Raw genomic sequence first — 13,258 nt, forward strand, 5'->3', positions numbered from 1 at the left:
GATATAGTGAGAGTAAAGTTACCCGTCTGTTCTGTAACCCACCTGGTCTATACACAGTTCATTCAGAAAGTTCAGACCCCTTGACTTTTATTTTTTAACATTACAGCCTTATTCTAAAATGGATTAATCGTTTTTTAAATTCTATAATTGATTAAATAAATACAAATCCTCAGCAATCTACACACAATACCCCATAATGACAAAGCGAAAATAGGTTTTTAGAATTTTTTGAAAATTGTTAAAAATAAACAAACAAGAATACCTTATTTACATAAGTATTCAGACCCGTTACTATGAGACTCAAAATTGAGCTCAGGTGCATCCTGTTTCCATTGATCATCATTGAGATCTTTCTACAACTTGATTGGAGTCCACCTGCAGCTTTGAAGGTCCCCAAGAACACAGTGGCCTCCATCATTCTTAAATGGAAGAAGTTTGGAACCACCAAGACTCATCCTAGAGTGCGTCGCCCGGCCAAACTGAGCAATCGGGGGAGAAGGGCCTTGGTCAGGGAGGTGACCAAGAACCGATGGTCACTCTGACAGAGCTCCAGAGTTCCTCTGTAGAGATGGGAGAACCTTCCAGAAGGACAATCATCTCTGCAGAACTCCACCAATCAGGCTTTATGGTAGAGTGGCCAGACGGAAGCCAATCCTCAGTAAAAAGGCACCTAAAGGACTCTGACCATGAGAAACAAGATTCTCTGGCCTGATGAAACCAAGATTGAACTCTTTGGACTGAATGCCAAACATCACGTCTGGAGGAAACCTGGCACCATCTCTACGGTGAAGCATGGTGGTGGCAGCATCGTGTGTGGGGATGTTTTTCAGTGGCAGGGACTGGGAGACTAGTCAGGATCGAGGGAAAGATGAACGGAGCAAAGTACAGACAGATCCTTGATGAGGTCCTGAGCGCTCTGGAGCAGGTTCTCAGACTGGGGTGAAGGTTCACCTTCCTAAGCACACAGCCAAGACAACGCAGGAGTGGCTTCGGGACAAGTCTCTGAATGTCTTTGGGTGGCCCAGCCAGAGCCCGGACTTGAACCTGATCGAACATCTCTGGAGAGACACGAAAATAGCTGTGCAGCGACGCTCCACATCCAACATGACAGAGCTTGAGGGGATCTGCAGAGAAGAATGGGAGAAACTCCCCAAATACAGGTGTGCCAAGCTTGTAGTGGCATACCCAAGAAGACTCAAGACTGTAATCGCTTCGTCATTATGGGGTATTGTGTGTAGATTGATGAGAAAAAAACATATTTAATCTATTTTAGAATAAGGCTGTAACGTAACAAAATGTGGGGAAAAAATCAAGGGCTCTAAATACTTTCCAAATGCACTATATATTATCAGGTATATTTTATATTTATATGTATTATATATTATATTACCTGGAATATATTATATTTACCTGGTATATATTATAAAACTGGGTGGTTCAAGCCCTGAATGCTGATTGGCTGACAGCCGTGGTATATCAGACCATAAAACACGGGTATGACAAAACATTAATTTGTACTGCTCTATCATTTTGTTCATAACCAGTTTATCAAAGCAATAAGGAACCTCGTGGGTTTGAGGTATATGGCTAAGAGCTGTATCCAGGCACTCTGGTTGAGAGAATGCCAAGAGTGTGCAAAGCTGTCAAGGCAAAGGGTGGCTACTTTTAAGAATCAAACATCTAAAATATATTTTGATTTGTTTAATACTTTTTTGGTTACTACATGATTACATATGTGTTATTTCATAGTTTGATGTCTTCACTATTATTGTACAATGTAGAAAATAGTACAAATAAAGAAAATCCCTTGAATGAGTAGGTGTCCAAACCTTTGACTGGTATTGTATATTATATTACCTGGTACTGCTCCAGGTCTCCGTCAGCCTGTATCTGTCTCAGTAGTAACCCTCTGTCAGGAACAACAGCTTGGTGGATGGGGTACGGGTCCCCTCGAAACGGATCTGATACCCAACCTGCAGATAAAACACAGCTGTGTGTCAGTGTGCTTGTAGGTCTGATAAATGTCTGGCTGTTGATTTGGTCTTTGTGTAAAGTGTACAACATTGTGAAAAATGATCTCTTTCAGAGAAGAAAAAACACTTACTATTGTGTGAAAAAAAATATACATTTTGTTTGATATTCCAAAAACTATATTTTTCAAGCCTGTAAATAAAACAGCTTCTTACTACACAACTACCTACCTTGGAGCCATACTGGTTGAGACTCTCGAAGCTGACCCTCTTGGCGAGGGAGATACAGGCAATCCGTCGTGGCTGAGTGCAAGCTATGTGACTGAACCCAGAGGAGAGGAGGTACTGGGGGACCTGGGTGGACTTTCCACAGCCTGTATCCCCCGCCACCACTACTACCGGGTTAGCCCGCACCAACTCCACGATCCGTCCCGGTACTGGAAAATAGGAAGGGCTTTCTGCTCCGTCAACTTGGCCAGCTTCCCAAAGCTCTGCCTCTGGCTGAAGTCCAGGAAGTGCAGCAAAGCCAGGCGACAGTCAGCTACTCCTGACTCCCTGGGCCTGACGAGCTGTGTCTCTGATCAGACCTCCCCGTCTCCAGCCTCTCCTCTGTCTTTGGTACAAACTGACACGTTGATCCGATAGCGGGCGTCATATTCCTTAGGCAGACCCAGATCTACAGTCTTCTTCCTATCTCTGCCCTCCTCCATGTCTTCCTTCCTGCTGCCCCCGGACATGTCCTTCTTGGTTTTGAACCTCTGGAAGCGCTCGAAGAAGCTCCAGAACTCTTTGTGTTCCGTGGTTCCGTTCTGGATGTAGTCATGCCGACGGAAAAATATCTGGTCCATCTGAGCCCGGCACTGAGGACTGTCCCAGTCCCAGCTACGGCTGTCTCTTCTCCTCTCTGACATCTCTAACGGTACAGCTTATATAACACACACTCACGACTCTGACATCAAGTCAACCAGATGATTAGTAAGTCAATAAGGCTAGCTAGACGCTCACTCAATAGTCTCTTAAAGTCTCTTAACATAGAAGTCTAAGTTAGTTAGCTAGTAGAGTAGTTGGCTACTAGTAGCAACTCCTTTGCATTCAAGATAAACAATGTATAAGCTAGCTATAGCTAAAGGTTATCTTGGTTAGTTTATTTAACAATCCAAATACCCATAATCAATCCAGTAATCCGTTTAGGTTATGCTTTCCTGTTTCACCAGATCAATATTCAAGATAGCGCCAACAGAAAATGAATACAAAACGATTGACAAAGTTAGCAGCGGAACAATAATAAGGACGGTCCGTCTGAACTATTGTCCGACGACAACTGCTGCCATTGGGTATATAGTTCGCATGGTGAAGTTGATTTCTGTCACATTTTTTAATTTCACCTTTATTTAACCAGGCAGACTAGTTGAGAACAAGTTCTCATTTACAACTGCGACCTGGCCATTGACAAATCAAATATTTTATTGGAAATGTTTTAAATGAAATCTCAAACCATGTTTGGGTCCTATGTTATGTTCTTGTGAATACTGTAATAGCAAACACATGCAATATTCAGATCATTTTACCGGTTGCAATTATTCATTAGAAACATCTTGAACTGCATTCTTTGTAGTTTAAGTATCACTCTGCACTGATCAAGAAAGGGCTGGCTGACAAAAGCTCTACTGTTCTCTACTGTATTTTCATCAGAAACACTCCAGTCTCCACCTCCACTGAGGCTTATCAGATTGTCAGAGTACAGAAGGCTGTATAGCAGGTAGGGATATTTGCATTGTGGCTGGGGAAATGGAGAGAACAGGTGGAGGTGTGGAGAACTCTGGAGCTGACATCGGCCTGGTCGTCTGGTCTCTACTGACCTTCTGTCTTCTGTCTGGTCCTGCCACAGGTACTATGGTGGCGATTACTGTGGTGATTAGCTCAGCTGCACAGAGAGGTCAATTCAAATTAAAACTCACATTTTCCAAAACTAGCGGCTGCCTAATCATGATTAACTGGGGAGAAGTCCTCACAATAACCTAAAATACAGTCATATGTTAACAACATGATTGATGTTACAGATATTCTCTTCATCATGGTGACCAACATGCCCACTGCTCTGAGTTCCTCTGTCTCAGCCCTCGACTCTTCTGGTGAGGCTCCTCAGATTCTCCTCTGAGCAGGGTCCCTGTGGTTCCCCCTTAGACCTCCCTCCTTCAGGCCTGCCATCTGGCCAGGGCCTCCCTCCACTTCCACCAGGCCTCCCAGGACTGGCCCCTGGTCCTGTGGCCTGGAGCCCTCTCAGCCCACAGTAGTGATTGTCCCAGGCAGGAGGCCAGCCAGGCTGCAGCCCAGCTGGGCGAGGATGATGGCGGGGAGCTGTTAGAGGCGGGGCGGTTAATGTCCTGGTAGCGATTGGCTGCTGCCCCAGAGCAGGAGATCACCGAAGGAGCCAGGCAAGTGGGAGAGAGGCTGGCACAGACCATCAGACACTACTGGTAGGTACATGTTCCACACTGTGTAAAAGGTGTCCAGTAATATGCTTTAACTGGGTCAGGGAAACTGGCCCAAATTGAACATGAGTAACTGTGTTATAGTGTAGTTATACATGATGTGGTGTTGATGTTTATTCCTCAGGAGGTTCAGGGCTCTTTCCAGAGCTGTTCACCTGGTAGGGTTTGGTGTTGGGGCCATGTAGCTGGTGTGACTGGGGCCTGTTTGGAGGGAACTATTGGCAGGATCACAGGTACTGAGACAGATATAGAGTTACATCTGGTAAAAGTCCACTATGGGTTTCTGATGAACTGACCGCGTCAAATTGAGTGTTTATTTTTTTTTTTTATGTGCTCTGATCCGTGAGGCCTGGATCCGTTCTCACCCCTGTTTTCCGAGGCAGACAGCAGCCTGTCTTGGATCACACTGATGCTCAGTACGTGGATGTGATTCACACCAACTTCAACCGTGAGAACTACACATACCTAATAAGCCATGTAGTTACACCTCATAGTATGGTAGATTTTATAGACCTTTTTAACCAATCAGTTTTGTGTATTTTTCAGCCAATGAGCCGGTAGCTCCCCTGGGGGTTCCCAGACCGTTGGGTCACGTTGATTTCTACATCGGCAGAGGATATAACTCCCTGGTTTGTCTCAGTCTCTCATGAAAAGTGTGTGACATTTTTTATTTTTTTAATCATCTAAAATATTATAACAAACATCATGCCTGGGGCCCATGTGACCTGACCAGGAAAAGCTGTGTCCTTTAGGCTATCTACAAAACACGGAGGTTGGGATGACTCATATATTTGATGGCAGTTCTGCAGGGTAGTCACTCGCTAGCACAGTCACAAAGTCTAGAATCTGATTTTCAACCTAACCTTAAAACACACTGCTAACTTTATACCTAACCTTAAAATTAAGATCAAAAAGCACATTTTTGGTTTTATGAATTTTAAGATATATAGTCATTTTAACTTTGCAGCTGTCCCATGTAGTGTAGATCGCTCAGTTCTGCCTCAGGACAAGATTCAGCCAATAAAGGTCAACCTGTGTGTGGTGTGTTCCAGGGGAGCAGTACTTGCTGTGCAGTCACCAACGGGCCTATAGGTTGTTCACCAGCTCCATCCGGTCCCACCAGCTCCAGCCGGTCTCCACAGCTCCATGCGTCCTCCACCAGCTCCATCCGGTCCTCCACCAGCTCCATCCGGTCCTCCGCCCTTCACAGCCTTCCCTGCCAGGGAGTAGAGGACTTCCAGAGAGCTCTCTGTACACACTGTCACCACCCTGGCCTCAACATCTGCCCCAGTTGGGTAAGAGACAAGATCATGTAGACCAGCTGGGTAAGATACGAGATAATGTAGACCCAGCTGGGTAAGAGACGAGATAATGTAGACCAGCTGGGTAAGAGAGACGATAATGTAGACCAGCTGGGTAAGAGACGATAATGTAGACCAGCTGGGTAAGAGACGAGATAATGTAGACCAGCTGGGTAAGAGACGAGATCATGTAGACCAGCTGGGTAAGAGACGAGATAATGTAGACCAGCTGGGTAAGAGACGAGATCATGTAGACCAGCTGGGTAAAAGACGAGATCATGTAACCAGCTGGGTAAGAGACGAGATCATGTAGCAGATGGGTAAGAGACGAGATATGTAGACCAGCTGGGTAAGAGACGAGATAATGTAGACCAGCTGGGTAAGAGACGAGATCATGTAGGCCAGGTGGGCAAGAGACGAGATCATGTAGACCAACTGGGTAAGATACAAGATAATGTAGACCAGCTGGGTAAGAGACAAGATAATGTAGACCAGTGGGTAAGAGACGAGATAATGTAGACCAGCTGGGTAAGAGACGAGATAATGTAGACCAGCTGGGTAAGAGACGAGATCATGTAGACCAGCTGGGTAAGAGACGAGATAATGTAGACCAGCTGGTAAGAGACGATAATGTAGACCAGCTGGGTAAGAGACGAGATAATGTAGCCCAGCTGGGTAAGAGACGAGATAATGTAGACCAGCTGGGTAGAGACGAGATAATGTAGACCAGTGGGTAAGAGACGAGATCATGTAGACCAGCTGGTAAGAGACGAGATAATGTAGACCAGCTGGGTAAGAGACGAGATAATGTAGTCCAGCTGAGTAAGAGACGAGATAATGTAGCCAGCTGGGTAAGAGACACGATAATGTAGACCAGCTGGGTAAGAGACGAGCTAATGTAGACCAGCTGGTTAAGAGACGAGATCATGTAGACCAGCTGGGTAAGAGACGAGATAATGTAGACCAGCTGGGTAAGAGACGAGATAAAGTAGACAGCATAGCTCTTGATACACATTTCTCTCTCTGAAACAAAGACGAGTCTTTACACATGAAGAAACCGATGTTGATGATTGGCTGTTTTATCATCAAGACACCATCAGCTATTTGTTTTTCTCCTATAGGCTACGACATTAGCTGGCTGCCTCCAGATCGACCAATCACCTTCCAGCCCCTGACCGCGGTCCTGGACATCACAGCAACAGACCCGTTCTGTGGTCAGAAACTCAGGACACACACACACACTGACAGTGTCACGTGGTTACGGTTGCTTCCTGTGCAGGAACAGCTGGTTAACCCGCCTTATGTCCCTTCTAGTGACGCCGTTCCTGTTGGAGGTGCACCTGGAGGGAAACACCTCGTTAGAAGCCCAGCTATTCATTCAGCTGAAGGGAGACGTCAGGAAAACACCTGTCATCTTGGTGTCCGGGTGAGACACTAGCATCTGGTTCTTCATTTTAATGGCTGCATCTCAAATGGGACCCTATATGGTGCACTATATACCCCCATAGGGCCCTGGTCTAATACTGCACTATATAGTCCTATAGGGCCCTGGTCTAATACGTGGCACTATATACCCCCATAGGGCCCTGGTCTAATGCCGTTATATACCCCATAGGGCCCTGGTTAATGCTGTGTACTATATACCCCCATAGGGCCCTGGTCTAATGCTGTGTACTATATACCCCCATAGGGCCCTGGTCTAATGCTGTGTACTATATACCCCCATAGGCCCTGGGCTAATGTGTGTACTATATACCCCCATAGGGCCCTGGTCTAATGCTGTGTAATATATAGTCCCATAAGGCCTGGTCTAATGCTGTGTACTATATACCCCCATAGAGCCCTGGTCTAATGCTGGTACTATATACCCCCATAAGGCCCTGGTCTAATGCTGGTACTATTACCCATAAGGCCCTGGTCTAATGCTGTGTACTATATACCCCCATAGTGCCCTGGTCTAATGCTGTGTACTATATACCCCCATGGGCCCTGGTCTAATGCTGTGTACTATATACCCCCATAGGGCCCTGGTCTAATGCTGTGTACTATATAGTCCCATAAGGCCTGGCTAATGCTGTGTACTATATACCCCCATAAGGCCTGGTCTAATGCTGTGTACTATATACCCCCATAAGGCCCTGGTCTAATGCTGTGTACTATAACCCCCATAAGGCCCGGCTAATGCTGTTACTATACCCCCATAAGGCCCTGGTATAAGCTGTGTACTATATACCCCATAGGGCCCTGGTCTAATGCTGTGTACTATATACCCCCATAAGGCCCTGGTCTAATGCTGTGTACTATATACCCCCATAAGGCCCTGTATAATGCTGTGTACTATATACCCCCATAGGGCCCTGGTATAATGCTGTATATAGTTACCCATAAGGCCCTGGTCTAATGCTGTGCATATACCCCCATAAGGCCCTGGTATAATGTCGTGTACTATATAGGCCCTGGTCTAATGTCGTGTATTATATAGGCCCTGGTCTAATGTCGTGTACTATATACCCCCATAAGGCCCGGTCTAATGTCGTGTACTATATAGGCCCTGGTCTAATGTCGTGCACTATATAGGCCCTGGTCTAATGTGTGTACTATATAGGCCCTGTCAATGTCGTGCACTATATAGGCCCTGGTTAATGTCGTGTATTATATAGGCCCTGGTCAATGTCGTGTATTATATAGGCCCTGGTCTAATGTCGTGTATTATATAGGCCCTGGTCTAATGTCGTGCACTATATAGGCCTGGTCTAATGTCGTGCACTATATAGGCCCTGGTCTAATGTCGTGACTATATAGGCCCTGGTCTAATGTCGTGCACTATATAGGCCCTGGTCTAATGTCGTGTACTATATAGGGAACAGGGAACTATTTGGGATGCATCCAATGTCTTATACCGGTGATCGTCTTTCCAACTCTAACGTGCCGTTGACCATCGTGTCCAGTCCTTCCCTGCTGCAGTTTGAGCCTCATCAGATACACCAGTTCATGGTTTCCGTAGACCCCGCTGTTCGGGAGATCAGAACCGTGGTACTTCACTTCTACTCTCAACGCCTCTTGTACTTGTCCTGGAGGAAGACGAGGATTCGCATCAGTCATCTAGTACTGACACAACTACCAAGACACCAGGGGTAAAAAAGCATCACGACATCGACATAAACACACAGATGAGTTCTGGATTCAACTCTCCTTCTAATTGTTATAAAGAACATCCAGTCGTCTGTGTGATGTCTGGGAGCACGAGACTTCAAAAAAACAAGCCTGTGTTTGTGCATTACTTTCCCACAGGCTAGGATCTTACAGGACCCGGGGTGTTACAGCAGTAGAGAACCAGAGAGTGGAAGTGTATCTGCAGAAGGAAGAGTGAAGAAGAATGGGGGCTTTTCAGGGAGGTCAAATGCTGTGCTGGGTAATCAGAATACAACCATTAAAATATACTGAGAAAAGCCATGAAAAGACTAATTTGTTGTTCATATTTATTTTTCCAAACACTTATATAAAAACAAAATTACAGTAAGTGGTTGATTTGATAAATGCTGAATATTGTTTTATTTCTAAGTTAAATTCGATAATTTGTATGTCCTCAAAAGTTGTTTATATGCACAATGCTAACCTACAGACAATCTCTAACGAAGCTTTATTCTGTTATAAAAGCGTTTACGTTTGGACACAAATTAAATACAATCCCTGATGAGAAATAAAAGTTGGAAGAAAAAAAAGACCATCAGGAATAAATCACATTTAAAAAAAAAAAAAAAAAAAAAATATTCATCATTATGTCGCATCAGGACTTCCTGGTATTTCAACAAACTATTGTGTCAAATACCAAACCATAGTAGATAGGATGGAGCTGGGGTCACTGTCTGTTTGAGCCCTTCAGTAGGCCTGCGTCTCAACTAGCACCCGATTCCCTACATAGTGTACTACCTTTAAAAACAGAACCCGTATGGATCCTGGTCAAAAGTAGTGCACTTCATAGGGAATATGGCTCCATTTGGAATTGCAACCCCCCCCCCCCCCCCCCTCCTCATGATGAGTACAAGGACAACAAGTAAAAGAGTCTGAATTCACATTTAAGAGACGGTTCTGAAAGATGGCGTAAGAGAAAACAAAGCTACGGGGAAATGATTCAAATCCAATGACAAAACAAGCAATGGAACACACAGTCTCCTTATGGACGTAACAGTGTTTCTACAGAGTTATTTGTTACAAATGGCCTAAATCCTACCTGCAAAATATACCAGAAAATGTTGTGTCCAATCCAATCCAAATGACTGATTGCAAATGGCAAAACTAATATATCTAAAAAAAGAATATATATTTTTTAAAACGCACAAAATTTGACATTATTTACAATTCTTAAAAACACTTTCCCCCCCAAAAACCACCTATTCCTCCTCATATAAAAATACACATTTAGACACCAGTCATTAAAATACACATTTAGACATTAAAGGCATCTGCCTTTCTACAGAGGAAACCAACCAACGGTCCATAGTCCATCGATATGAAAAGGGGAGTGCATTTTGAGGCCTGAAATCAAAACGTGGAAAATAGTTCATCACTCCTGGATAATGGAAGGGAGCAGAGGGTCGAGGTCCCGGCGAACCAGTAATCTGTACTGGCGTGTTCATCTGTCGGAAGCACTCGTCGTCTCCCCCCGTTTCCTGTTTAAACGCCGGTCTTCTCCTTGATCCAGCCCCTGAACTTGGTGACGGTGCTGTAGATTCCAGGCTTGTCCCTACGGGCACAGCCGTCACCCCAACTCACCACTCCAGCCAGGAACATACGACTCGTACCAGGACTGGACAGAGGCCCGCCAGAATCCCCCTGAGAGAGAAAGTATATGGTTATACATCTCAGTACTACTGTTGACCAGAGCCCTGTGTGGCAGCCCTATAATATGGCCTGTATCAAAAGAAGTGCACTTCATAGGGACAGAGTTCAAAAGTAGTGCACTTCATAGGGATAGAGAGTTCAAAAGTAGTGCACTTCATAGGGACAGAGAGTTCAAAAGAAGTGCACTTCATAGGGACAGAGAGTTCAAAAGAAGTGCACTTCATAGGGATAGAGAGTTCAAAAGAAGTGCACTTCATAGGGATAGAGAGTTCAAAAGAAGTGCACTTCATAGGGACAGAGAGTTCAAAAGAAGTGCACTTCATAGGGACAGAGAGTTCAAAAGAAGTGCACTTCATAGGGATAGAGAGTTCAAAGAAGTGACTTCTAGGACGAGAGTTCAAAAGTAGTGCACTTCATAGGGACAGAGAGTTCAAAAGTAGTGCACTTCCTAGGGACAGAGAGTTCAAAAGTAGTGCACTTCATAGGGACAGAGAGTTCAAAAGTAGTGCACTTCATAGGGACAGAGTTCAAAAGAAGTCACTCATAGGGACAGAGTTCAAAAGAAGTGCACTTCATAGGGACAGAGAGTTCAAAAGTAGTGCACTTCATAGGGACAGAGTTCAAAAGTAGTGCACTTCATAGGGACAGAGTTCAAAAGTAGTGCACTTCATAGGGACAGAGTTCAAAAGTAGTGCACTTCATAGGGACAGAGTTCAAAAGTAGTGCACTTCATAGGGACAGAGAGTTCAAAAGTAGTGCACTTCATAGGGACAGAGAGTTCAAAAGAAGTGCACTTCATAGGGACAGAGAGTTCAAAAGTAGTGCACTTCATAGGGACAGAGAGCTCAAAAGTAGTGCACTTCATAGGGACAGAGAGTTCAAAAGTAGTGCACTTCATAGGGACAGAGAGTACAAAAGTAGTGCACTTCATAGGGACAGAGTTCAAAAGTAGTGCACTTCATAGGGACAGAGAGTTCAAAAGTAGTGCACTTCATAGGGACAGAGAGTTCAAAAGAAGTGCACTTCATAGGGACAGAGAGTTCAAAAGTAGTGCACTTCATAGGGACAGAGTTCAAAAGTAGTGCACTTCATAGGGACAGAGTTCAAAAGTAGTGCACTTCATAGGGACAGAGTTCAAATAGTGCTTCATAGGGACAGAGAGTTCAAAAGAAGTGCACTCATAGGGACAGAGAGTTCAAAAGAAGTGCACTCATAGGGGCAGAGTTCAAAAGTAGTGCACTTCATAGGGATAGAGAGTTCAAAAGTAGTGCACTTCATAGGACAGAGAGTTCAAAAGTAGTGCACTTCCTAGGGACAGAGAGTTCAAAAGTAGTGCACTTCATAGGGACAGAGAGTTCAAAAGTAGTGCACTTCATAGGGACAGAGTTCAAAAGAAGTGCACTTCATAGGGACAGAGAGTTCAAAAGTAGTGCACTTCATAGGGACAGAGTTCAAAAGTAGTGCACTTCATAGGGACAGAGTTCAAAAGTAGTGCACTTCATAGGGACAGAGAGTTCAAAAGTAGTGCACTTCATAGGGACAGAGAGTTCAAAAGAAGTGCACTTCATAGGGACAGAGAGTTCAAAAGTAGTGCACTTCATAGGGCAGAGAGTTCAAAAAAGTGCACTTCATAGGGACAGAGAGTTCAAAAGTAGTGCATCCATAGGGGACAGAGGTCAAAAGTAGTGCACTCATAGGGACAGAGAGTTCAAAAGTAGTGCACTTCATAGGGACGAGTTCAAAAGTAGTGCACTTCATAGGGACAGAGAGTTCAAAAGTAGTGCACTTCATAGGGACAGAGAGTTCAAAAGAAGTGCACTTCATAGGGACAGAGAGTTCAAAAGTAGTGCACTTCATAGGGACAGAGAGTTCAAAAGAAGTGCACTTCATAGGGACAGAGAGTACCTGGCAGGCGTCCACTCCTCCAGTCAGCACCCCAGCACACGTCATCCTGGAGGTGATCTGTCCTCCCATCAGGCGGTTACACACCGTACTGTTGATGATACGGACCTGGGCCTTCTGCAGGATGGATGCACCAGAGCCTAACATACAAGGACACATACCATTAGTTATGTTAGGATGGATGCACCAGAGCCTAACATACATACAAGGACACATACCATTAGTTATTATCACGATGCAGGAAGTGGGGAGCATTTGATCAATCTCTAACTGTTCGGGAACATCTTCATGTAACATGTTTTTGTATTCATACGCAGCAGAAAGCTAATTTAAAAACATATTATAACATTACTATTAAATCATTAAAACTACTCGGTAAACAAACAAAAACAACTCAGTAAAACTCGGTAAACAAACAAAAACAACTCGGTAAAACTCGGTAAACAAACAAAAATATTATTCAGTACATTGTTTTCATATACACTATTAGTAACTGAGGCCCATCTACATGACTCACCTCCCTCTCGTGTGGCGCCCCAACCTGTGATCCAGACAGAGTTCCCCTGGGGGAAGGTGTGTTGTGGCGAGGGCAGACAGATGGGTCTGATGTAATCAGAGAAGGCCACAGGGCTGTCGAGCTCCATCAGAGCGATGTCGTTGTCGAAGGTGTAGGCATTGTAGTACGGGTGGGGGATCACCTGACGCAGGTTCCTCTTCTGAACGTTCTTACTGTTCTGCTTCTGGACGTGAA

At 44.7% G+C, this 13,258-nt stretch overlaps 1 protein-coding gene and 1 long non-coding RNA gene across 2 annotated transcripts in view; one reads left to right on the top strand and one right to left on the bottom strand.

Moving 5' to 3' along the window:
• The first annotated feature begins 7,089 nt into the window (after positions 1 to 7,089).
• LOC120041773 lies at positions 7,090 to 9,135 on the top strand. The gene is made up of 3 exons (XR_005475940.1): positions 7,090 to 7,189; positions 8,712 to 8,897; positions 9,055 to 9,135. It is a non-coding gene; the product is annotated as an uncharacterized LOC120041773 (long non-coding RNA).
• A 93-nt stretch (positions 9,136 to 9,228) lies between these two features.
• Positions 9,229 to 13,258, bottom strand: part of LOC120041769 (suppressor of tumorigenicity 14 protein-like) — a gene marked incomplete at its 5' end in the record, with an annotated part of 4,899 nt that continues 869 nt past the window's right edge. The window contains 3 exons of the mRNA XM_038986633.1: positions 9,229 to 10,596; positions 12,511 to 12,647; positions 13,025 to 13,258. The exon at positions 13,025 to 13,258 is cut by the window's right edge and continues 38 nt beyond it. Coding sequence (XP_038842561.1) covers positions 10,438 to 10,596; positions 12,511 to 12,647; positions 13,025 to 13,258 — 530 coding nt within the window. The remainder of the gene's footprint in view (positions 10,597 to 12,510; positions 12,648 to 13,024) is intronic.

This window comes from Salvelinus namaycush, unplaced genomic scaffold (genome assembly GCF_016432855.1).
Source record: "Salvelinus namaycush isolate Seneca unplaced genomic scaffold, SaNama_1.0 Scaffold533, whole genome shotgun sequence".
Classification (NCBI taxonomy): domain Eukaryota; kingdom Metazoa; phylum Chordata; class Actinopteri; order Salmoniformes; family Salmonidae; genus Salvelinus; species Salvelinus namaycush.